The sequence below is a fragment of the Acipenser ruthenus genome, chromosome 6, assembly GCF_902713425.1.
Source record: "Acipenser ruthenus chromosome 6, fAciRut3.2 maternal haplotype, whole genome shotgun sequence".
NCBI lineage: Eukaryota > Metazoa > Chordata > Actinopteri > Acipenseriformes > Acipenseridae > Acipenser > Acipenser ruthenus.
Window position 1 is genome coordinate 17,151,013 of NC_081194.1, and position 24,242 is coordinate 17,175,254.

Genomic DNA, 24,242 nt, shown 5'->3' on the forward strand with positions numbered 1-24,242 from the left:
TTGACATGCATTTACTTTTAATGTACAGACTCTGCTAATTTTGAGTACAGAAATTTGGCACACTTAGCAGTTACAGTAGAAGGCTAAACATTCTCAGTTGTGACCAGCTAGTTGAAAAGGTGTACTACTGTATCTGGTGGTAATTCTGTCCAAATAAAATAAAATAAGCCCTCAAAACGACTTTGCGAACATTCAAACTATTTAGTGCTCTTAATCACTAAGCAGACTTGAGGTATTCTTTTGTGTTTATCTGTGAAAACCTTTTGATGGTTGCTCGGCTATTCAAGTGTGCTGGAGCATGACAGCCAGAGAAAGTATCAAATTAGCACTTCAAAAGAGAAATGGATCCCAGGTTAAATTAAGTGGTATGTAACATGTTTGGCGTTTTTGACATACATTATTTTAGCATGATGAAACCTTTGGTCTTGAAACAACCTGATGTATTTTTTTTTTCCCCTCTTATTGAACAGTATGATCCTATTCAGTTTTCATTCAATAGTCATCTGAGATGGAGACCCTCATGGTTTTTGTATGTGCCTGGTTTAGTTGGAAGTTGCCTCTTGCCTATATTTTGATTACATTAGGAGGAGGGTTCATACTACAGAGTAGAAAAAAGACAACAATCAGCCAGCCCCATATGGGGGCATTGGTTCAGTAGCGGACACACTATGCATTACATTTTTAAATGCATAACTTAAACAAATTAGATTGTTTGTTTACATTGGCTATATGCTACAAATTGAAGCAATTGCATTTGTGTGAATACTGTTTTGTTTTACATTCACTCATCGCCCCTTTTGGTTATTTTTGATGTGGCCATTTGGCAACCCCAGAGGAGAGGTTTTATTGTGCTACAAATCCTCCCATGGTTTTTGACTTCCAGTGGCTAAACAAACATAACTCTCATCTGATGAAGGTATTGTAACCTGCAAGCAATTTGTTTCCCTGTGCAAGAGGTGTCTTCTGCCTCTTCCATTGTACAGCCGAGCCATGCTGCGTTGGTGCTGTACCGAGCCCTCATGGTGCAGTTAAGGAGAGCCTTTGTTGTTTTTCCACTGCCAGACCGTGCTACTTACATCACACGCAACGAAAGATAGTTATTAATTATTGTTATTAATTAACGCAGTTTGCCAAATGATGCGCAAACAAATGGTGTTCAAAAATTAAGACTAACTGTTATCTTGTATCACTATATTATTGTAAATATATCTAGGAGTTTCATCCCCAAATTTTACTGATTTTATATCGACTTAATAAAGTTCAATTAGTTTTGCTGAAGGGGGGAAAAATACGTTTTTAAAAGTGCGATTTGTCCAGTCCAAGATATCACCCAGTTTTAAGGATAGTTGTTTTTTCTATAGTTGAATTGTTTTGGATGCTTAAAAAAAGAAGCTGCACAATGAGAGCCGTAGTTGTGGGGGTGGGTGTGTGTGGTACAGCTGTGTTTTGTTTTGCTTTATTTTTGCAAATAAGTTTAGGATTTTTTTTTACATTCCAAATTTTTCTTCTTTATATTTAATATAATAAAGGTCAAGGATGAGAAATTTGTGTTTGAATGTGTGAGGTAAGTGTACTGTGCTTGCGGTTTATGACCATTTGCTTCAAATTTGTCAGAAATTCAAGCATTAACTGTTTCATTTCTGATGCACGGCTCCAGATCTTCCTGAACACTTCTATCTGCCCACAGAGAAACTACAGCCTGCAGTTCCTCAGTGTCCCAAGGCTGTACTTTTCTCTCCTCACACTTGCTGCCTGTTGTCTTTCTGGAGTGTACTGACTGATGCAACGTAATGATGAAAATCCTTAACCCTGCCGCTGGCCCGGCTTGGCTTCGAACCAGCTTCGGATGTCTTGTGAGGCCAGAGTTTCACAGTATGGTTCTTACTCAGCTAGACAAATAGCCAGTGGAGAACCACCCGTACCTGTACTGTACTGTACTGTACCATACCATACCGAGCCCTCACGAGTTGGATGTGCCAGTGGAGAAGGGGTATTAGTAGTGTCTGATTTTAAGTGAGTTTGGACACATTTCAAAACTGTGTGTGATATATATAGTGTATATATAGTGTGTACCGATATTCTTATGATACCGATAGCCGATGGTTATCTATCAATATCGGCCAATACCGATAGGATACCAATACTAAACAGACAGTGCAGGTAACTACTAGAACAAGACAAAGGGCCTATATTTAAACTGTTTTATAATTATAAATGTTAAACAATTAACATATCATTTCCTTGTTGTATTTGACAAAAACGAACAGGTATTGTTGCGTTTACTTCAGAAAATGAATACAAAGAGTAACGTAGTATTATTTTGTGTGCTTGAAGGCAATTTATATATTTGTTCTACAACAGTCACACAAAAAAATAACGCTTTGCATTTGTACTATTAACACTTCTATAGAAAAAAATATGTAATGTGACATTAACTTTTATAGTCTCTTGCTGTCAAACATTGCATATTATAACTTCCACCTATATGATACAGTAGAACACAATTTTCCTACGCAATTTCAACTACAACAACATTTGTTAAATTATTATTGTAAGCATACACTGCTTAAAAATGCAGCCCCGCTTAAATTGTTAACTTAATCAAAAACAAATATGTCCTGGAAATACCCAGTTACAAAATTGTCAAACTTGAATTTGTTACTAAAAATATGGCACAGTAATACATTCCAGCTTCAAAATGCCGCCTAATACATCCACAACCAATGCAGATTAAGATAAACAAACAGACCAAGATAAACACAAATTACAAAAGGTAATTCCCACTTAACGTTTAGAGAGCCCACAACTCAAAGCATTACTTAAGGTGAATATGTTAGTCTGGTAATGTACTCTACTACTACATCATCATTATTTAGGTTTCGACCTATTTTTTATTAAGCATCAGAATAATATTCTACTTGCAGTTCGTTGGATTTAATGTAGCATCAAGTTTGTTCTGCTCACAACAGCTATCCTATTGTCTTCAGATATTTAAAAAAAATTAAAAAATCCAAACACTGCACTTTTGAGACGTATTTGCTGCATTTTGATCGCACGTTACACAGCGCTGAGAAAATGAGTGTCCCTGTTCTTGTGGCATTTTTAGTAGGCGCGCCTGACCAAACATTAAATTCTGTGCTGGAAGAAATTCAAGCATGAATATCGGTGCACGTTATCAGCTAAATAAAGGTGGTCGCATGAGCAGGTTTGACTGTGTAATATATCTATCTGTGTGTGTAATATATAGATATATATAGATCGATATATATATATATATATATATATATATATATATATATATATATATATATATATATATATATATATATATAATATATATCTTTCTCTCTCGCTCTCTCTATCTATATATGTGTATATATATATATATATATATATATATATATATATATATATATATATATATATATATATATATATATACACACATATATACACAGTGCCTTGCAAAAGTATTCAGACCCCTGACCAATTCTCTCATATTACTGAATTACAAATTGTACATTGAAATTTCGTTCTGTTTTGATATTTTATTTTAAAACACTGAAACTCAAAATCAATTATTGTAAGGTGACATTGGTTTTATGTTGGGAAATATTTAAGAAAAATAAAAAACTGAAATATCTTGCTTGCATAAGTATTCAACCCCTGTGCTGTGGAAGCTCCCAGTTTACACCGATGAAAGAAATTTCCCTAACGAGGACACAATTACCTTACCATTGGCCTCTACCTGTGAACCATTAAAGTTGCTGTCACATTTTCTGGTCCCTCAAAGCTCAGCGCACAAACAAGGAGACGACTTGTCAGAGAAGCCACAGAGTGGCCAACAATCACTTTGAAGGAGCTACAGAGTTCAGTGGCTGGGAGTGGAGTAATGGTGCACCAGTCAACCATATCAAGAGCTCTGCATAACACTGGCCTGTATGGGAGGGTGGCAAGAAAAAAGCCGTTACTCAAAAAAGTACCATCTGAAAGCACGTCTGGAGTTTGCCAGAAAGCATGAGAGTGACCCAGCTGCGATGTGGGAAAAGGTTTTGTGGTCAGATGAGACCAAGATAGAGCTTTTTGGCCAAAACTCAAAGTGCTATGTGTGGCGCAAACCTAACACTGCCCATGCCTCAAGACACACCATCCCTACAGTGAAGTATGGTGGTGGCAGCATCATGCTGTGGGGATGCTTCTCATCAGCAGGTACTGGGCATCTTGTTAAAATTGAAGGAAGAATGGATGGAGCAAAATACAGGGAAATACTGCAAGAGAACCTGCTTCAGTCCACAAAAAACTGAAGCTTGGGAGGAAATTCACCTTTCAGCAGGACAATGATCCCAAGCACAAGGCCAAAGCAACATTGGAGTGGCTCAAGAACAAAAAGGTGAATGTCCTACAGTGGCCCAGTCATAGTACTGATCTCAATCCCATTGAGAATCTGTGGCACTATTTGAAAATTGCGGTCCACAATCGTCCTTCAACCAACCTGAACAACCTGGAGCAAATCTGCCAAGAAGAATGGGCCAAAATCACTCCGACACTGTGTGCAAAGCTGGTACATACTTACCCCAAAAGACTTAAAGCTGTTATTGCAGTGAAAGGTGGCTCTACCAAATATTAATGTGTGGGGGTTGAATACTTATGCAAGCAAGATATTTCAGTTTTTTATTTTTCTTAAAAATATTTCCCAACATTAAAACCAGTGTCACCTTACAATAATTGATTTTGAGTTTCAGTGTTTTAAAATAAAATATCAAACAGAACGAAATTTCAATGTACCATTTGTAATTCAGTAATATGAGAGAATTGGTCAGGGGTCTGAATACTTTTGCAAGGCACGGTGTGTGTGTATATATATATATATATATATATATATATATATATATATATATATATATATATAATATATATATATATATAATCTCCCCACCCCCCAAGATGCTGGTTTTAGGCAGCCACATGCCTTAGTTGGTCGCATTTCATTGTGAAAACAGATATGGGGCTGGTATGAAGTATGTAGCGAACAAATGGCACCAAAGGGAAAACAACCTATTTTTTCTTTATAAACAAACATTTAAATCAAACTGGAGTGTGAAATGAAGGTTGACCAGGTTTGCTGAATTGATTGATTACCAAGTGATCTTGGTTTACTACATTTGTAGTAGTCTAAAATCTGTTAATTCAACCACTTTTTATAGTGACCATAAATGTAATAGCTTTTTAGGGTTAACTAAAGAATGTAGTAAACCAAGGGCAGCAGTGTGGAGTAGTGGTTAGGGCTCTGGACCCCTGACCTGAGGGTCATGGGTTCAATCCCTGGTGGGGGGACACTGCTGTTGTACCCTTGAGCAAGGTACTTTACTTAGATTGCTTCAGTAAAAACCCAACTGGGTAATTGTATGTCAAAATAATGTGTAAACAAAAATAAAAATAAATGTAATGTAACATAAATAAATAATGTAATTGTATGTAAAAATAATGTGATATCTTGTAACAATTGTAAGTCGCCCTGGATAAGGGCGTCTGCTAATAAATAAATAATAATAATAATAATAATAATAATAATAATAATAATAATAATATATGTATATGTATGTATATAATTAGTGTGCAAAGTAAACCAGTCCTACAATTCCTTCTGAATACAAATTAACCCCTTGCAATTTAGGGAATGTATTTTGCCCTTCAGCTTGATCAGCAGCAATACTTATGTAAATGAAACCCTTAACAGGGTCTCAATCAGCTTTTGTATTGGTATGCACAATTTTGCTTCTGTCCTTTACACTTGGTATGAATTAAGTGATTTCTTGTCTATTTAACTCTTTATTTATTAACTGTTCTGATTAGAACTCTACTGTCCCTTACTTGTGTAACTGAAATCTGAAACACTTCCAGAGGGATGGCACTCGGAGGGTTAAAAAAACTTATCTGCTTTTTATTTTAAAAAGGTCATATTTTTGTCTAATAAAATGGACCAGCACTGCAACCATCATAAATGAACTGTCAGATTTTATTGCATATTAGTCCTTGGTGGACTCTCAACTAACTCAATTTTCTAACTCGTAAATTAACTTTTTTTTTTTTCTCTTTCCAAAGCTGATTGGTTTGGGGATGTAAGGCTCATATAAGGCTTTAACTCTTTGTTGCATGCTGTAAATAAACATGTGTGTTCCTTTTTCATTGCCTTTACAAATAAAGCACTCTTCTTATCTACACATAGAATGTGCAGCTGGGATAATAAAACAAAGGGTTAATTTGAGAAACAACACCTGCATACTTATGTTTTATTCAATATTGTCTCGTTAACAAAACCCATGCAGTTTTCAGTTCTGCTGTTGCATATATTTATAGCTGGGTAGACTCTGGACTTGGCCAAAAGTGGATGTTGTGATGAGCTTCAGTGTTTCACAGCAAACAAATTACCTTGTTAATAAACAGACAATGTGTGTTCACTTTCTGGAACAGATAACAGAAATGTGTATTTAACAGGAAGTTACTTGTTGCATTGGTGGTTAAGTGTAGGAATGAAGTGTGTTGCCTCAGTTTTTTAATGCAGTCATCAAAAACATTTTTGTAAATAATTAAACTTACAACTGTCTTGGGGGGGGGGGGGGGGCTATTTATTATTATTATTATTATTATTATTATTATTATTATTATTATTATTATTAAAATACAATTTTTTTGTTTAGCAGATGCATTTATCCAAGGCAACTTGGAGACTAGGGTGTGTGAACTGTGCATCAGCTGCAGAGTCACTTACAACGTCTCACCTGAAAGACAAAGCACAAGGGGTTAAGTGACTTGCTCAAGGTCACACAGTGAGTCAGTCGTGAATGAGCTGGGATTTGAACCAGGGACCGCTGGCTACAAACTTTGCTTTTTTTTTTTTTTTTTTTTTAAACCACCGCATCACCCAGCCTCCTATATATGCTGATTTGATAAAAGCTGTTAATGTTAGATAATTTGTTAATGCACTATATGATTTGTGTACACAGAGTATGCACCATAAATGTTTGTAGAGCATTGTAGTTATTCCATGAATGAGTATAATGCACAAGCACCCAAAGAGGTCGAGTAGGTTTTCTAGGGCTATAATCCGGTCAAAATGAGGAAAACATTAAAAATGGTATCTGGTAATAAATATTCACTTGGGACCGCTGTATATGAGTCTCGTATACAAATGTATGTTATTCCGTTGATATTGGATAACTAACTGACAAGGACATTACAGAAATTTAAATCCCCACAGTAGATTCTAAAACCAAAATGACTTTCTATATCTGCCCTTTAGTGTTTGAACATTGCTGTCTGCTGTGTTAAGGGACTGGAATACACAGAACATTCTGAGAAGTAGAATATGGCAGCAGTGTGGAGTAGTGGTTAGGGCTCTGGACTTGACTGGAGGGTTGTGGGTTCAATCCCAGGTCGGGGACACTGCTGCTGTACCCTTGAGCAAGGTACTTTACCTAGATTGTGCCAGTAAAAACTCAACTGCATAAATGGGTAATTGTATGTAAAACTAATGTGAGATCTTGTAACAATTGTAAGTCTAAGAAATAAATAATAATAATATGTTTACCATCAAGTAACTTTTGTCAGGTTTTGGGATTTGTAATAGTATTGAGATAGCCTTCCAAGATGTAATATCTACTACAATACGATAAACTCCACATTTAATATAATTGGTTTCCCCCCTCCCCCACACACTATGAAATTTTAATAAGCACCTGTTCAATCTCTCCATTTAAAATGAAAATTGCTACTTAATTTTTATGCCTGCCACTGAAGGCCTTTTAAAGGTCAAGTGTTGTCAAATTAAAATTGACCTTTTTTATGTACATTTTATAAACTTTGCAAAAATAATTGCGCACACTGTGGAAAATACTGGAAACTGGGAATCTGTGTAGTAGTTTGTGCGTATCTGCCATTCAGTACAAGAATGTCCTACTTTCAGGGGACACAACTTGCTGAGATCATAACATGATTGCTTTTTGATGACACATTACCTGTCAACCTTCACCAAATCGGGTACTTTGGTTAAGAGCTACAGCTGTTTCTGCTCCAGGGCCATAAACTTTTTTTTTTTTTTAAATACATATAAATTGGCAGAATGAACCCTGTTTGCGTATAGTTGTACAACTGCAAGCGGAAGCAGTGTCCATAGGGAAAATTGAGGATTCTTAATGAGAAATATTTTGTTTTACTGTAATTTAATATCTGTACTATATAAATGATATTGTGTCTTCCAGGAGGCTGTAACTTTGATGATGGCCCTGCTCAATGTGATTACCAGCAAGATCTGTATGATGACTTCGACTGGACACATGTCAGTGCACAGGAAGCTCCGTATTTATCAACAGAACTGCCGCAAGGTGAGAGGCGTGCACGTGGTGTCTGAATCCATGTAGAACACTGCATAGTGCAGAGCATTCCAGCTAATTTATCATCCCAAAAATCTATTGCTACATTTTATTGATTACTGTTTGGCAACAGACCAAACTTGGTCTTGAAGTAAATTATTTCCTTTTAAGAGAAGGGGGTCTGAGCACATTTAAATCTTAACTCAATATTAGCATAACGTAGTCACCAAAAGATTGATATAATTGTACATTCCTAAGTCAATGTCTGTTATCCACTATCATTGATTAATTGGCAAGGGCAGACCTCCACTTGAATTATTTTTAAAGAATTTGTTAACACTGTGCTTTCATAGTTACTGCAGAGTAACAACAAAAATGCAACCACATTAAGTGACACTCAAAGCAACTGAGTCAATCTATTTTGGTGACATTTTTAACTGTTTATAGATAATTAGAAACTGTATGTTCTCTATCCCATCTCCCTGGTCCAGTGGTTTACCAAAGGGTTACATCTTGCATTCTTTATGTACAAAACATTATATCAACAGAGGACATTATGCTACCTTTGTGCTAGATTTTTTGAAGGAGGTAGCTTATTACTGCAGCATTGTTCTGCTAGTGTTGATGGTCCCGGTTTGCCGTGTTGTTCAATCCTATCAATTTCTAATATAGCACTAGTATTGGAACATTTTAACAGTCTTATTGCTTTCAATCGTGCAATCCAGTTCAGCTAACTTACAATAAAGGTAGAATGCAGGCTTCATGTGCACTGAGAATTATCTTTTAAATGAAGAATATATGGCTACTTATCAAATATAAATAGATTAAATACAGGAGGAATTTATCTGTCTTGGAAAACCATTGAGCAAATTAAGGTCGACGCTGCAGAATTCCTTGGAATATGGTTCAATTCCAGTGTTTTTGAAGCAATGACCTTTTGTTTATAACTAAATTCAGAAAGGTGATTTAAAGCCTGTAGGTGGTAGTATACAGGACAAGTGATATGTTTTTAAATAACATTAGGACAGGCAGTGTAATGAATAACTGAAATGCATGGGCTCCATGATCCTTGCCTCTTCACCTTTTGATGAACAGCTTAATCACTTGTTTTCTGTCAGGATGATATGCATAGGAAATTAAGGTAGTGCAGTTTCGGCTACATTTCCCAATTTAATACAATATTGCGTAATTAATCATGCAAGAGAGCAGAAAAGATCATTTGCACATTATGTTGAAATGTATTCTATTACATTAAGTTTCCAGGAGTGGCATTTAGATTGTGTTCAAAATTATATTCATTTTGACACCTGTGGCAAGTACGAAAAGCAGTTGAACCCCAGTTTTCCATACCAAGTAGTGATATCCAGAGGACAGCATTTGTTATGGTGCTCTTCTTTGGGGCCTACTGTTCCTTGCTACCTAAAATACAATACAATACAATACAGGTCATTACAAAACACAAGCAAGCAAGATCTGACTCCTGTGAAAGGCTTAATCTTTCAATACCCCAAATGTGGAAGAAAAGCTTTGCATTTTTTTAAGCCCAAATACAAGTGAGATTTATTTCCTTATGAAATGCAAACAAAATGTGAAAAATGAAGCAATATTAACAAAGCAGTGTGACAGATTGACACGTTTTTAAAATTGTAAAAAGGTAAAAGTGATGACCCCAGCAATATTTACTCCAGCTGTGATCGTGATGTACTTTTTTTTTCCTTTTTATATGAAGAAAACAAATTAAATGAACGTTGGTCATTGTGCCTCCAGTAATTGCATTAATAATTCTATTGGAGGTCTGGGGGTGGTCCAAACACTATTGCATGGTGCTGATGCCTCCGATCTGACAGATTTCAAACTTTAGCACTGGTGTGTCGGTTCCCATGTCTTCTAAACCATCAATGGCTCTTAATGCATTTGTTTTGACAATAAATGAAAATCATATTTTAGTGGGTCAGTATGTGGTAAATTTGAAGTTTGGATTGTTTACTATACTACCACATTGGAAGACAATATCTTAAAAATAGCATTATTTTAAATTAGAAAAAATAAATGCATGTTTGCATTGTACAATATTTAATCATATCTCTGTTTTTACAATTTACAATTTTGCATGCGACAAGATAGTTTGCAAGGCTGACTGATGGGTGACAGCTGACTTGCAGACATTAATAATCTTCAGTAAGAGGATCTGAAGGTTTCAAAAAGAGGGTAGAGTGGGAGATCGCTACACATCAAAGTATTTGACCATTATCCATGATTTTCGTTTTAATCCCATGGATTGTTCAGTAACAATAAATCTATCCTTTTTTAATGTTAAGCTCTTTGTCACAAATCTGAATACAACACGCTTCTAAACTCTTTTGTAGAACAAGCTCAACATTAAGACACTAAACCCTTTATTCAGTTATGTCATTTATATATAAAGAATGACCAAACCTTGCTACCAAGCTCATCAACTAATCAAAATTATAACATGCATCTTATTAGTTTGCTTGTATACACTGAATGAGTAATATTTTGACTGCCTCTATGCATAAGTAAAATGTACACATTGCTACATACAACTAAATCAAAATCCTTAATCATAAAATGACTGGGAACAGTAAAGGATTGGCAGGAGAAGGGATATTAAACGCATCTAAGATTGATACCACTATGACAGCTTTTATGTCTCTAGATTTTATAGAAAGAAAAAAACATAATTTTCCAACAAAAGGTGTTACAATTAATCGCTGCTTTCCTTCACAGCTTATGTGATTTGATTTCTCATATTAGTAATGATCAAAATGTCTTTGTGAAGTCTTTCTCCAGAGAAGGTTAACCTTTGCACCATACTTATTGATCTCATGACTCGTTATTGGTGCAATGAAGCGTGAAGGTGGAGAAAGATGGGGAAAATGTAACTCTGTGGTTTATATCTTCCTTTCGAATATGACGTCAAACGCTGTTCAAGACTTTACTTTTATATGAGAAATTAAGAACATTAATGTTGAGAGCTTATAAAATAAGTACATTTCTCTTCAAGACAGGAAAAAATGCTTTCTATTCATTATGAGAGTATTTACAGAACAAGCAACAAAGTGATTTTAACCCCACATCATCTCCATGGTGGAGCTGTACATGGCACATCAAGGAAGCAGATTATTAAACACTTTAAAGTGCCCTTTTAAAAGCTGTCTGAATGCACCAGGCTGGTGATGGAAGGATGGTAATGAATTGCTCGCAGGGAACCACTTAATGAAGGATTTAATGTAACAGCCATTACCTTGTGTGGATTGAAACTATGCTTGGAAGAGGTTTTTATAAAAGTCAAATTCATGTTGTGAAAAAACAAAAAACCTACGAAGCTCAGAAATTAGATACCATGTTATCTATCTTCCGTTCTATTGAAGAAACATTAAATCGTTTTTTTTATTTGTATTTACTAATTCGGTGGAAAAAGGTGAAAGTTCACATTAGTTGATTCCTGCTGTCACAGGAGAATGACTTGTTAGTGCATTTTGCCTCTGTGAAATGTAGCATGGTGCTTTAGCATAGGTCTTAGAAAGAAGGTCTGTTGAGATTTCTAATGAAGCACATCTTTGAACCTCAGTATGTATCATTGTGCTTTATGGAAGCTGCCAAAATGGTAATGCACTTTTTATGGCTGGGTAGTTGTCCATTTAAAAATCAACAGTCCCAGAAAACTGGGCAGTATATGGAATATGCCCCATCTCCCTCGCCCCCCAAAACTACTAACATTCTTTATTGACGATGTAGTCTTCACTGGTAATTATTTCCAGTTGCCAGAAGTGATGGCGACAGGCCATTCATTGCCCTGGCCATAGTTTTGTTGAAGTTTTCAGTAAAATTACCAGTTAAATGACCTGCTCCTCAAGAAGGTGTGAAATATTGTGAAGTGCTGTGATTTACTTTTGCAAATGCTTGTACAGCAGAGTGTCAGTCTAGTTCAACCTCCATTTATAGAGCCAATGAGCTACAGATCCTGAAAAAGAGACTTATCTTAAAGCTTGGTTTAAGGCATCTTTGCTCTTGGAACTCATATTTAAATACTACTTTAAAGTTCCCATAAGGTTATGATTGCGGATTGCATGGTGTATTTTTTTTTTCATTTCTATTTTTTATTTTTTGTTGCTTTTTCAGTTCTAATTGTGTTTTAGTAGGACACATTCAATGCTTGTGATTTTAATAATCACAACCTCTCCAAAAAATCTCAACATGTATACTGTCTTTAATTGTAACCAGGTTGATGGAATGATTTATTATCATATGTGCAAACCCCTCAAACATTCTAACATGTGGCTTTTTGGCATTTGTGAATTTTGTAAGTAACTTATAGAGTGTGTAATTATAGAAACTGCTCCAGTGACAGCATTTGTCAGAGGAAATACCTCTCAAGCCTTGGCGAGACCATTTACTGCCTGTTTCTCATGGGGACAAGTGTTGGAGAGAAATATTTTGTTGGAAACAACCTAACCCCCAAAGAAATGTATAAATAATGCCCATATAGGGCCATTAACGCTTAACATTTGATGATGACTTCTGGGCTGTTGTATGTCAAAGACAGATTGAATTATTTGATCTCATGTATACAACAAACTCCCTCAAGGTGAGGTTGTATTAAATTAGTTTCAGCACGTGATTTATTTGATACATTTTTTTAATGTATTTTTGTGCTTACTGAAAATTGGCATGCTGCTGCACAGACTTAAAGGAGTACATGAACCAAAATGAAATAACGTCACATTTTTTTGATGTGCATATTCGCTGTATGTGAGTTATGATCAAGTATTGAGAATTAGCTAGGTCTATGATAGTCAGGCTCTTGTTTCACTTTACTGAAGGCCAGTTTACATTCCATTCAAATGCCTGTGTTTACTGCAGCAATACCTTGTAGCAAAACAGCATCTTCCCCATGCCATGACCCCAGGGCACTCCCATCTCCATACAAAGTGGTTTGTACATTGTCCTTAGCTTTAATAAGCAGAAAAGTTTGCTTATGATAGTCTTGGCTATAGGTTTTTTTAAAAAAAAAGGAAACATTCAGATGGAAATGGGTCAGATATTTGGGCTTCATTAGTTGGCTATAAGAAACTGTTTTATTAGTGATACTGAATTGAGTAAAGGTGGATGAATGTAAAAGCAAGTTGTTGATCTGCTTGGACCATGTATAGTTCAACCAACATGCCATGTTTTGTTTATTGCAATAGTATGTGAGCCTTTTCCATTACTTGAACATATGTCCACTGTGATATGAAAGAGGAATATGTCTTCCATCATAACTAAGAAGGATCCTTATTCTCTCACTTGTGCAAAAGAAAAGCCAGACCTTAATGTGCAACACATGACAGTAGAACACTGCAAAGAATAGGGTATTCTGGAAGTTCAATGTTAGTACAATTTCATAAGTAATTTTATGGTCAAATTCAGAAACATTTAGTGCTAATGTGTGTGCTTTACTCAATACAATGAGCTGTTAACTGGTCATAAGTGTTTCTAAAAATGACAATCTATTAAATCAAGTTCATTTTACAGCCTCTTATGGATAAACTGATCGTGCAGATTTTTTTTTTATATAAATTGACTGTGTCTTGACCTACTCCTTATCTACCCTATAGCAGTGAAAAGCTGTAGAAGTGTTTGGTTTGCCTTTCTGAGGTTTGAAATTAAGCCATCACTGTTTTGTTCTATTGCTGTATTTTGGGATCAGTAATGGAGCAGAAGAAAAATCTTAATTTAAAATAAACAAATTTAATTTGGAGAACCAACAATATAAGCCCAAGGGGCTATTGAAAGCAAACCATTAGATAGTGTACTTTTCCTGCAGAACATATAGAAAAGGCTGTTTTGAAAGCTCAAGCACAGTGGCACTTTGATTTTATAATTTATTTTATTGTAGTTTTGTATGACTTTCGGTTAATTGAAACCAATATGAAGTATAATGTAATTGTGATGCTCTCTGAATTAGCCTGCACAGTTTCTGCCTTACAAAAATCAGATGCATAGAAATAAGCAAAATGATGTGCTGGAAATATGACAAAGGCTTGTTCCAATCAGAGCTTTCAGTACAACAGGCATAGTTTGCACCATAGCTCACCACTGCAAGTTGCTTTGATTGATCTGTTTACTTGAGTACCGCAGCGAGCAGGATTTGAATTGTGCCTTAACTTTTTGGGGGCTTTTTCAGTCTAATAGACTGCCTACCTAGGGTTGAAAGCCACCAGTCTAATTATATTTTGGTGTGTTTCCCTCTAGGGATCAGGCAATATTCATATTCCCCCTCCCCATCAGGGTATAACCTGTCACACATAAATAACATTGAAAAACACATTTAATGTTTCTGTGCGTACAGTATGTATGAATAACACCAGACAGTCATTAAATACTTCTCTTTTTAGAACCTTAAAAAAAATGTTTTGTACTTTTTACTTACTTCCTCTACTTTCTGGGTATTGTGCAAGGCTTTTGCAAGCAAAGTGGATTTGGATTTGTCATAATACTTAAGCTTAATAATGAAAACTGCTAATGACTTCATTCACATACATTTCTTTGTTTTAATCACTGGACAGCTTAAATGACTCTACTTCGAGGATGGGGTTTCTTTGCTTTGTAGATAGGGGGGGAAGTCTCATTTTGTATACATGTTTGATTCAGTGTTCAAATTATATACATTTCAACTTCAGCAGATATTCATTTAAAAAGCCATGAATGTCCACCTTTTTCTTTTCTTTGCAGTTAAATCATGTTAGCATTGCATTTAATCAGCGTTCAGATAGGAATTTACTGCTGTGGATTGGTTGACTGTGGATATGTCAACGAAACCAGGGGATAAAGAGAAATATTGGCCTTTCCAGTCCTGCTCTTTGTTCCACTATGTTCATTATTTCATGTTTTAATTTAAAATATGTAAAGCTCCATCCAGGTCGGAAAGCACTATAAATGACAAACAGCGAGAGGAATGTTCCCCCAAGAACGGAATGGCCCATTCCTGGACTGAATACTGTAAACTATGCAGACAGCTCATGCAGTACTTGGTGACTGTGGGCTAGAAAAAGGATGCATTTATTTTTATTTATTTATTTAGTTTATTTATTTATTTATTTTACTCCTACTGATTTTTGGAGCTCTCGGTTACATTACAATATAGTAATATCCTAGATTAGTCTTCTGTTTTTGTCATCCTTGATTTTTAATAATGTCCTTATTTTGTAGTCCTCCTGTTTTGTGGAACCCAATGTCCCCGTCCCCCCCCCCGTCCCCCCCCCCCCCCACTGAGTGAATCTGTTCTGAGGCTTTATTATTTAAATGGACATTTTTAAGTGGTATTCGTATTGTCGTAACTAAACAAATGTGATCCGTTTTGTACTGTTCTAGCTTAACCTACTGTGTAATACAGTTGCTAAATGAGGTTAGCAATGCATATGATCTATCTTCACTCACTGCTCTGCCTAATTACTGAATTGTACATTTCTCACCTACCAATTACAAATAGAAATCGCTCTTAACTGGGAATAGCTGTCTTAAATGATCCAAACATATAGGTGGAGATTTACTACTGTGGTGTGTCTGTAGCAGTTCTTGAAACAAATGAAACTGTCAGTGTGGCAAACTGTTGCGAATGCTGTCGAGCTTCTGCTGATGTTAGACTTCAGAGCTGCCATAAGTTCAGTTGATATTTTTAAAATAGAAGTGATATTGGGATAATTAGAACAGCAATACATTTAAGGCCACAATGGACCATTGAATACTAGTTATTGTAGTAATGGCTGTTTTTCACCAGCACTAATTGGGTCACTAAAAAAAGATATTGAGCACCACAAACAGATTCTTTTGACGAGTGACTTGAGATGGTGTATGCTCTGAGATGAGTAAACGGACACCTTTGGGTCTATTTTATTGTTCTAAAAGGCATTGCATCTTAATTGCTGGCTTAACTCTAATAAACCTTCTGGAGTTCAATACAATAATACATTGGGAATAGGTCTCCAAACTATAATATATCATTTGTAAATATAAAGGCAGTGGTATGATGATCCACATCTTTTAAAATATCCCATATTGTTAACAAAACTTTGTAACCAGTTCTGGATTTCTAACCTGAAATGTTTGATTTGTCACTACACCCATCTATCCTATACCTGTATACACACAAATAAGTGCACAGATGTTAGTATTAGGAAGTTAATATGGTGGTCTAGAAGCTACCTCTGGTCACTGATGCACTCTCCATAACTTCCTCCATGAAGTCAAATACATGGAATTGATTAAAGCAGACAATTAAATATGTATTTTATTTCCTTGAAGGTGTTGTAAGACATTTTACCATTGCCTCCTAATCATTAACATTTGAAAAGTCCAAAGATTTGCATATAATGTCCCATTAGCAATGTCTAGCTGTTATAACTTTAAGTAAACTTGATTTTTCACTCCACTTCAATGTTTTTTATCTTAATCCTTTCACAGGGTCGTACATGATGGTTGACTCCTCACAGCATGACTCTGGTGAAAAAGCACGTATTCAGCTTCCAGTGATGAAAGAAAATGACACCCACTGTATTGACTTCAACTACTTATTGTACACCAAAGATGGCTCAAGCCCAGGAACATTAAACATCTTAGTAAAGGTTAACAAGGGACCCCTTGCTAATCCTATCTGGAATGTGACTAGCTTCACTGGCAGAGACTGGCTTCGAGCAGAGCTGGCTGTTAGTACCTTCTGGCCTAATGAATATCAGGTAATTATTATTATTATTTTTTTTTTTTTAAAACCTCTGATCAAAATATTTTGAATTGAATGCTTTTTTAGATTTATATTTTATAAGGATGATTTCAAGAAAAGCATCCCAATTATAATAATCACAACAGTGCTATGATAGTTCTGAGATGGTTGTCTGTATTTCACACTTTAATGTAGACCGTAGTTTTTGTTAGCAACTTTTTAGAGTGCCTTCAGAAAAAAACAATGACATCTTGATTAGCCTAATCAGCTACAACAGGCATCAAAAATCTCTTTAAGTTGAACTGATGGATGCTTCACGGCTTTGCTGTATGTTGTCATAGCTGTCGGATTTTAAGTGGGTCAGATTCCAATAGAAAATGTCCTGTAGTGGTTCATTTTTATGTAAGTATCCATAGAACGACCAATCTGTTAATTAGAAACCTTTTATATTGATTGTTTCAGATCACTTTCCAGCACCGCAGACTGCGCTAAATACCAATGAAGTTGCATGACAGGGTAGATAAATAGGTTTATTCTCGTACTCCTTGTCTAAAGCATCATTGGGGCAATTTCCATGGTAAAAGAAAGTGTCTCGCCTTTTTCTCACTATTTTGGTATTACTTTCGGGTTGTATGTGTTTCCATGTAGCTGTGTGTTTTTTTTTTTTTTTTTTTAGCCAGAGAAATTGCCGTTCCAAATGCGAGTAACCTAATTAATATTAAAATACGGGAGGGTGTATTTAAATGTTTGTTTTGAGTTTCAGTTTGGCGTTGCGCAACTGCTCATATCTTAGAGCATTCTTAAACTGGGTTTCCACTAAGTTTTTAGGTTGTGTTGAAGCACTGCAAGTGCAGCTTGCCTCATTTGGCTGTCAAAAAATGTAATAAAAAAGCATAGGAGGGGAGGGAAACAGACATAGCATTATATAAATAATAAAGAATAACATTCCATAAGAGAGTGCTGTGTACTACTAATCCTTGTATAAGGACAGCAAATAGCGCCGCCTTATGGAATATTTGATAAACATTGACTGTATATATATTATTATTATTATTATTATTATTATTATTATTATTATTATTATTATTTATTATAATTTAGCCATTCAGTAGACGCTTTTATGCAAATCGACAGACTAGGGGTGATCTATGCAACTGTCTCATCCGAAGGATATATACACACATACATACCATGTACACATTTTCCTACAGAGCTTCAGCAAATCTTATCCTTATAGTCTACTTACGGAACTAAAATATCAGCACTTTAGGTTAATGATAATAAAATGATCCAGACAAAATGTTTAGTAGGCCACCGTACATTTAAATATTGCTATTAAATCAGGCTACCCTACTCGCTGCGTTTGTTATTGATGAACCAGTGTATCGGTAGTCTGAGTTCAACACATTTCTCAGTGCTGTCCATCGGGACTGCTGGAACTTTATGTAGTATATTCTTTGTGTGTGTATGTATGTATGTATGTATATGTATGTATGTATGTATGTATGTATGTATGTATGTATGTGTGTGAGTGTGTGTGTGTGTATATATATATATATATATATATATATATATATATATATATATATATATTATTTTTGTAACATTCATGGAAGCATTTTTTTCATGTTTTTGTACTTTTAAAACAACCCCCCCCCCCCCAGTTTTATCACTAATACAATTTGACCTGCTGTGTAACTAATTGTAATAAATGAATAATGTAGCTTTCTTTAGACTAGGTTTTAGACACGTAATTTAAAAAATAAATACAAATCTAAAATTTGTTTTGATTTGGAATAACATGTAAAATAATTGCTCATAATTTAGAAATAGAGAGATAAAATAAATAAATTAATCGGGAAAAGGAATTCTTGTTTGACACTGTAACTCCCACTTTAATATAGTCGTCCCCCCTCCCCCATTGCAAAAAAATAAAAAACAAGCAAAGAATAACTTGTCTGCTGGTACCTAATTTTATGATACAAATGCTCCTGCCGAGAAGCAAGCATGTTGGAACACCATAAGTGGTGAATAAAGCTGAACCCACAGAGGATTATGTATTTGTGAGATACACTTTTTATAATTAAGTTTTGCTTTCAAGTGTGAACAAAAATGGTAAAGCAGGCCAGTACTGGCATGTTCTATTCTTTCGGGGTTCTTTTTTTTTTTTTTTTTTTTTTTTTAAATGAAATGAAGAACTCTTTAGTAATCATATTTTCAAATGTTAAACAATTGTCAATGAAGGCATTTAATTAAATACATCCCCCCACAATTCTGATATCTTAAGTGTCTTATGCACGATGCACTGCTGGACATTGACATATCATTAGTACAATTTGAATTGAATTACAAATTGAATTAATTCCATACAATGATCCAATTAAATATCAGTTAAGCTTTTATTGTGTAGTTTGTACATAGGCTAAATGTTTAAAATGCATTTTCTGAAATACCTTTCCAAACAGAGTTGAAATGCAAAATTAGGACTACTACAATTGTCATTTTGAAGAGTGTGAATGGTTAGGTTTTATAAATATAATGTAATAGAATGGTTTTAAGACCTGTGTTTAGACATGTACTGTAATGCTGTTTTACAAAAAGATTCATAAACCATTGTGATGTTAGGTCAGTTAATGTTCATGCTTGTGGAGTTTGTAATTGTAATAAGCTTGGTCATTTATTAAATTGCTGTCTTATTAAATGTAAAGCAGTTGCCATGGGCTTGCTTAACCCTCAGGCTCGGTCATTGACTTAACAGAAGAATGGCATAGATCTAAAGCTTTTTTATTGTGTGTAACTTGACTGTGGGTTCCGAAGACCAGTGGAATTGAAAACAAAAGACTACATGGGACAAGACTCTGGGGTGGGTGGGGGACTGGACTCAACTCGTCTCATAGTTACAGTATCTTTAACTACTGTAAGTGAAATCTGAGAGAGAATTCAGTGCTCGGAAATGTGTAGATTTGGCATAGAGTACTTGCATGAAGTCAGTTCACTGTGGCTAATAGCCTCCTTGTACCTGTACTGGTATATTTTAATATTGTTTGGTAAAATGTGGTGATGAATGTTGCAATGAGTCTCTTGGACACAAGAAATATCAAATTAAGCGGTTTCCTGAAACCACTTAATTGTCCTTGGTGTGGTAATTTTGTTCTACATTAAGATCAATTTGTCTTAATACAGTTTCCTTGAAAGAACCATTGATAAGTGTTTTACACACTCAAAGAACATTTTTTTTTTTTTTAATTTATAGTATTGCTTTTATTTAACCATATTCGTGTTAAGGGCAGTGTACTTTTTTGTTTTTGTTTTTTGTAAAGAGCATTGTCAGTGACACTTTTGCAACTCAAGAGCATTTGAGATACAACCTTCATATTTGCAGTGGTAAAAACTCTTTAGGTAAAATGGAATGCTGACTCACTTTGGCCCGTGGCCTACTGTAGCTTCCATATTGTGGTCATGTTTGAGAGGGCATTTTGCTCAAACAGGAAGAAGATGCTGTTTATTGAACTTAATTGGTCTTGTACAGTGACATTGTTCCATGAGGAATATTTGTCATTTGTTGTTTTTTTTTTATGGCACAGATGGTTGTCAAAACATACTTTATATTACACTATCTATACACAGCTGCCAAAAGGGATGTAGCGGAGGCGTACATCTAACTGTGAACGCATGTCATACTTGCATCTTTAAATAGCTAGATACCTGCTTATCCAGTTTCCAGAACCTGGGGTATACAGAGGCATCTGGATATATGTGTCGCACTTGCATTTTTAGATATAAGCGGCATGGTCTACTTTTATATTGATATCTTTTTTATTATAGCTGTGCTAGGGGAAACGTATGTTACTGACATTCTTGTTATTGGTATCTCTGCTCAGTAGAAACCTGTAATCCCAAAGCATTCTCACTTACTAAAATATTAGTTTGTACATCAGTTAAGAGTTTTTTGAATACTTTTGGACTATAACATAGCTGTGTGGAGGCTGTAAACCATGTACAGGTATTAACCCTTTCCTGCATGGCAACCTCATATGGAGACCGATTTAAAAAAAAAAAAAAAAACACCACATAGTCATTTTATATGGGGACATATGGATAGGGTGACCAGATGTCCCTGTTTAGCTGGGACAGTCCCGGTTTCCCATCAAAGGTCCCAGTTTTTGACATTTTTACTCTATCTTTAAAAAGTCCCTGTTTTCAGCTTTTGTCAATTAACGTAAACAGCTTTTAGTTTATGGCACCTGCAGTGAAAATATAATTTAAAAAAAAAAAAAGGTAATAGGGTAATGAAGAATATTATTTTCATAAAGTGATTAACACAGGCATTTTCATTTAGTTTATATTCAATATGAAGTTACAATTGTGTGTAATACGGTGATTTTGTAGCTGTTCGGTTCTGGTGGGATTTAGCCCAGACAGAGCAGCGAGAGGTTGCAAGCACCCAAATCCACCAGGTTAAAGCACATCAAAAACATCAATATATAGAACCTGACACAGTGAGAGGAAAGAAAGAAAGAAATGCCGAAACATAAATGTATTTAATGATTTTTGGTGGTTGTTGTCGCCGTCGTCGTCATTGTCGTCATGTATAATACAATATGGCTACTTCAGCTAATTAGCCACAAATTATACACCCAGGAGTGTGCTGAAATTAGCTAGCTGCTTAACAAACAAAGATAATACTAAGGGAGAGCTTGGCTATTTAAATAACCATTTAAAATAGCCTATAATTTTAATGATTTAATTAATCTTATCAATTATTTAACAATGCGTCCCAGTTTTGACCTTTTTGAAAATCTGGTCACCTTGCATATGGAAGATGCAAGTGCATGATAGCCTCATATGAAGGTGCAATTTTTTCCCCACATATAAAGCAATATATATTTTGATTTTTTTTTTTTCTCATGCATGAAAGGGTTAAGAATAGGGCTGATTACAGAATAATGGGATCACTACTCTGATCACCGATATTATATGCATTTCTAAGTTTTGAAGTGGTAAACCACAGAAAAGTACTGGTGTCAATAAATATATACATATTTATAAACTATATATTGCTGTTGCAAGCACTGATTTCTGTATAGATTGGTTTAAAAGCTTTCCAGAGTGCACTGAAGATGTCTTACAGGAGAATACACATTACCTAAAAGTGGTTCAATTGTACCAGCTCAATGAACTTAATGTTCAAATTGTAAGCGATCACTCAAAATGTGACACGTTGTGCAATGTTCATCTAGAAAGAATGATGTTGTGGTAATCTGTAAAATAAATTCAGTCTCCATAAACTGCTCTTTACCTTTTTTAAAGCCATAACTAATGAATTATGCGACTTCTTCATATTTCTATTTTACATAACGTTTTTGCTTTAGAAAAGTTGCTAAAGGATTTTGGGGGAGCCAACAACAATCTGCGCATGTTCAAAAGAGAGATGGTGGAATGAGCAATTCACTTCTTGCTTCCGAATGCTTATTGAATTAGGAAGCCATTTACTGTCTGTGTGCTGTATGGGGGTTTCTTTTCCCGAATACCTATCGGAACATATGACTTCATAGACACCACTGCTTCGCAGTGACACCAGCTGGGACAGTTGGGGCTATAGTAGCTGCAGGCTCCTTCACAGCTATACCCTGTGGCAGCTCAATCGGTGCACATACCCAGTCCTGGTTTTCTATCTGCTCTCAATAGGTAGACAACCCTCAAACCATAATGATCACGGCATTCAGGCTCTCATCTCTATCACAAATGTAGCCCTGTTTTCCTACTAGGGTGTTTTGGGTCTGAATGTTTGTGGAATCCCAGAAGATTTGCATTTTGGGCTGTATACCCACAAGTTGACCTGCATTTTGTGGTCCCCTTTTTTCCTATTGCAAACTGAAAGCAAGTTTAATAGCCTTAAGGTTTACTGGCAATACATGCCAGGGTATGTTGGCAATGTAATGCCTCTCAATAAAGGTCATGCAATTGTTTGTTTGGTGGTGTTCATGTCATTTCATTTTATTTACTACATGTGAACTAATTGAAGGCTAGACAGCAGGTGGATTGGCTTTATTTTAGAAGCATACAAAACTTTATTCACACCAATATTCACATTTAATAAGATGACACAATTAAAACAATTATACACTGCTAGATTACTCGCTATTTGCCTGTTTTATGGTGCGATCCAGTCAAACTTGGTACACACACACACGATTGAAAGTTTGATTTAATATCGTTAAAAAAACAAGTTAACAGACTGAACTAAGGTAAAACACTAAGGAAAAAATGCATACATAAAACAAACAGAGAACAGGCTGCTATCCAAACAGTTAGTATAAGGTTCATGGATATTTATCTTTCTAAACCTTCTGGCATTCTAGTCTCAGTGCTAAGTGGCAGAGCCGAGGTTTAAGACATTAGATGAGAGCCGATGGGGAATGTACTGCACTGAGGCCACTAAAGAGCCCATGCTTTTCAGAGAAGTGAAATACTGCTGTGACAATTACAGGAAGTGATTTTCAAGGCAATTTTTACACAGAGAAATAATCATACCTTAAAGAATTTCAATAAAATTCCACTCGCACAGCAAGAAAACATGCATCTGAAGTGTTTTTTATCGATTTAGATTTTTCTTCATTACGGAAAAGAGCAAACAAAGAAAACATTGTTTTTGAAACTGCAAATCCTTTTTGTTAAAATACATTTAATGTACAGTGCTTCCTTGTTTCACTATCTAACTTGCACATCAAAAATGATATGTGGACAGTTAGTGAATGGCCCTTGTACAGTATAGTACATCTGCAATTTGCTGTCGCGTTACCATGAATTTGGGAATGATTTGAATTGTGAAAAAACAAGAGCACTCTAGTAGTGTAGGTTTATTGCTGAGAATGCTTGCTGTAAATTTATATATTTGGAGAAAAAAACATTTAACTTCAATGTGAAATTAAGGTTATTTTTTATTTAATTCTTTGCTGCAATTATGTACATCAAAATATTAATAGTAAGTGAAAAGCTGTATCCACACTGGACGTGAGCGGATGATTTAGAAGTCACTGCAGTCAAATGGGAGTATCCACACCAGCAGCGAGCGTCTCTGACAATTTCCCATTGCTAAAATAGAACTTGTTTCAAACTGACCAATCAGAAGCAAGGGTAACACCCTTGACACA

General features: G+C 35.4%; 1 protein-coding gene across 7 annotated transcripts in view; it reads left to right on the plus strand.

Moving 5' to 3' along the window:
- The window catches only part of LOC117411386 (receptor-type tyrosine-protein phosphatase kappa), a 158,552-nt gene that overhangs the window by 34,409 nt on the left and 99,901 nt on the right, over positions 1–24,242 (plus strand). For all 7 annotated transcript variants that reach the window (XM_034018818.3, XM_034018819.3, XM_034018822.3 and 4 more), the window contains exons 2-3: positions 8,259–8,381; positions 16,833–17,104. In XM_034018818.3, the coding sequence (XP_033874709.3) occupies positions 8,259–8,381; positions 16,833–17,104 (395 nt within the window). The remainder of the gene's footprint in view (positions 1–8,258; positions 8,382–16,832; positions 17,105–24,242) is intronic.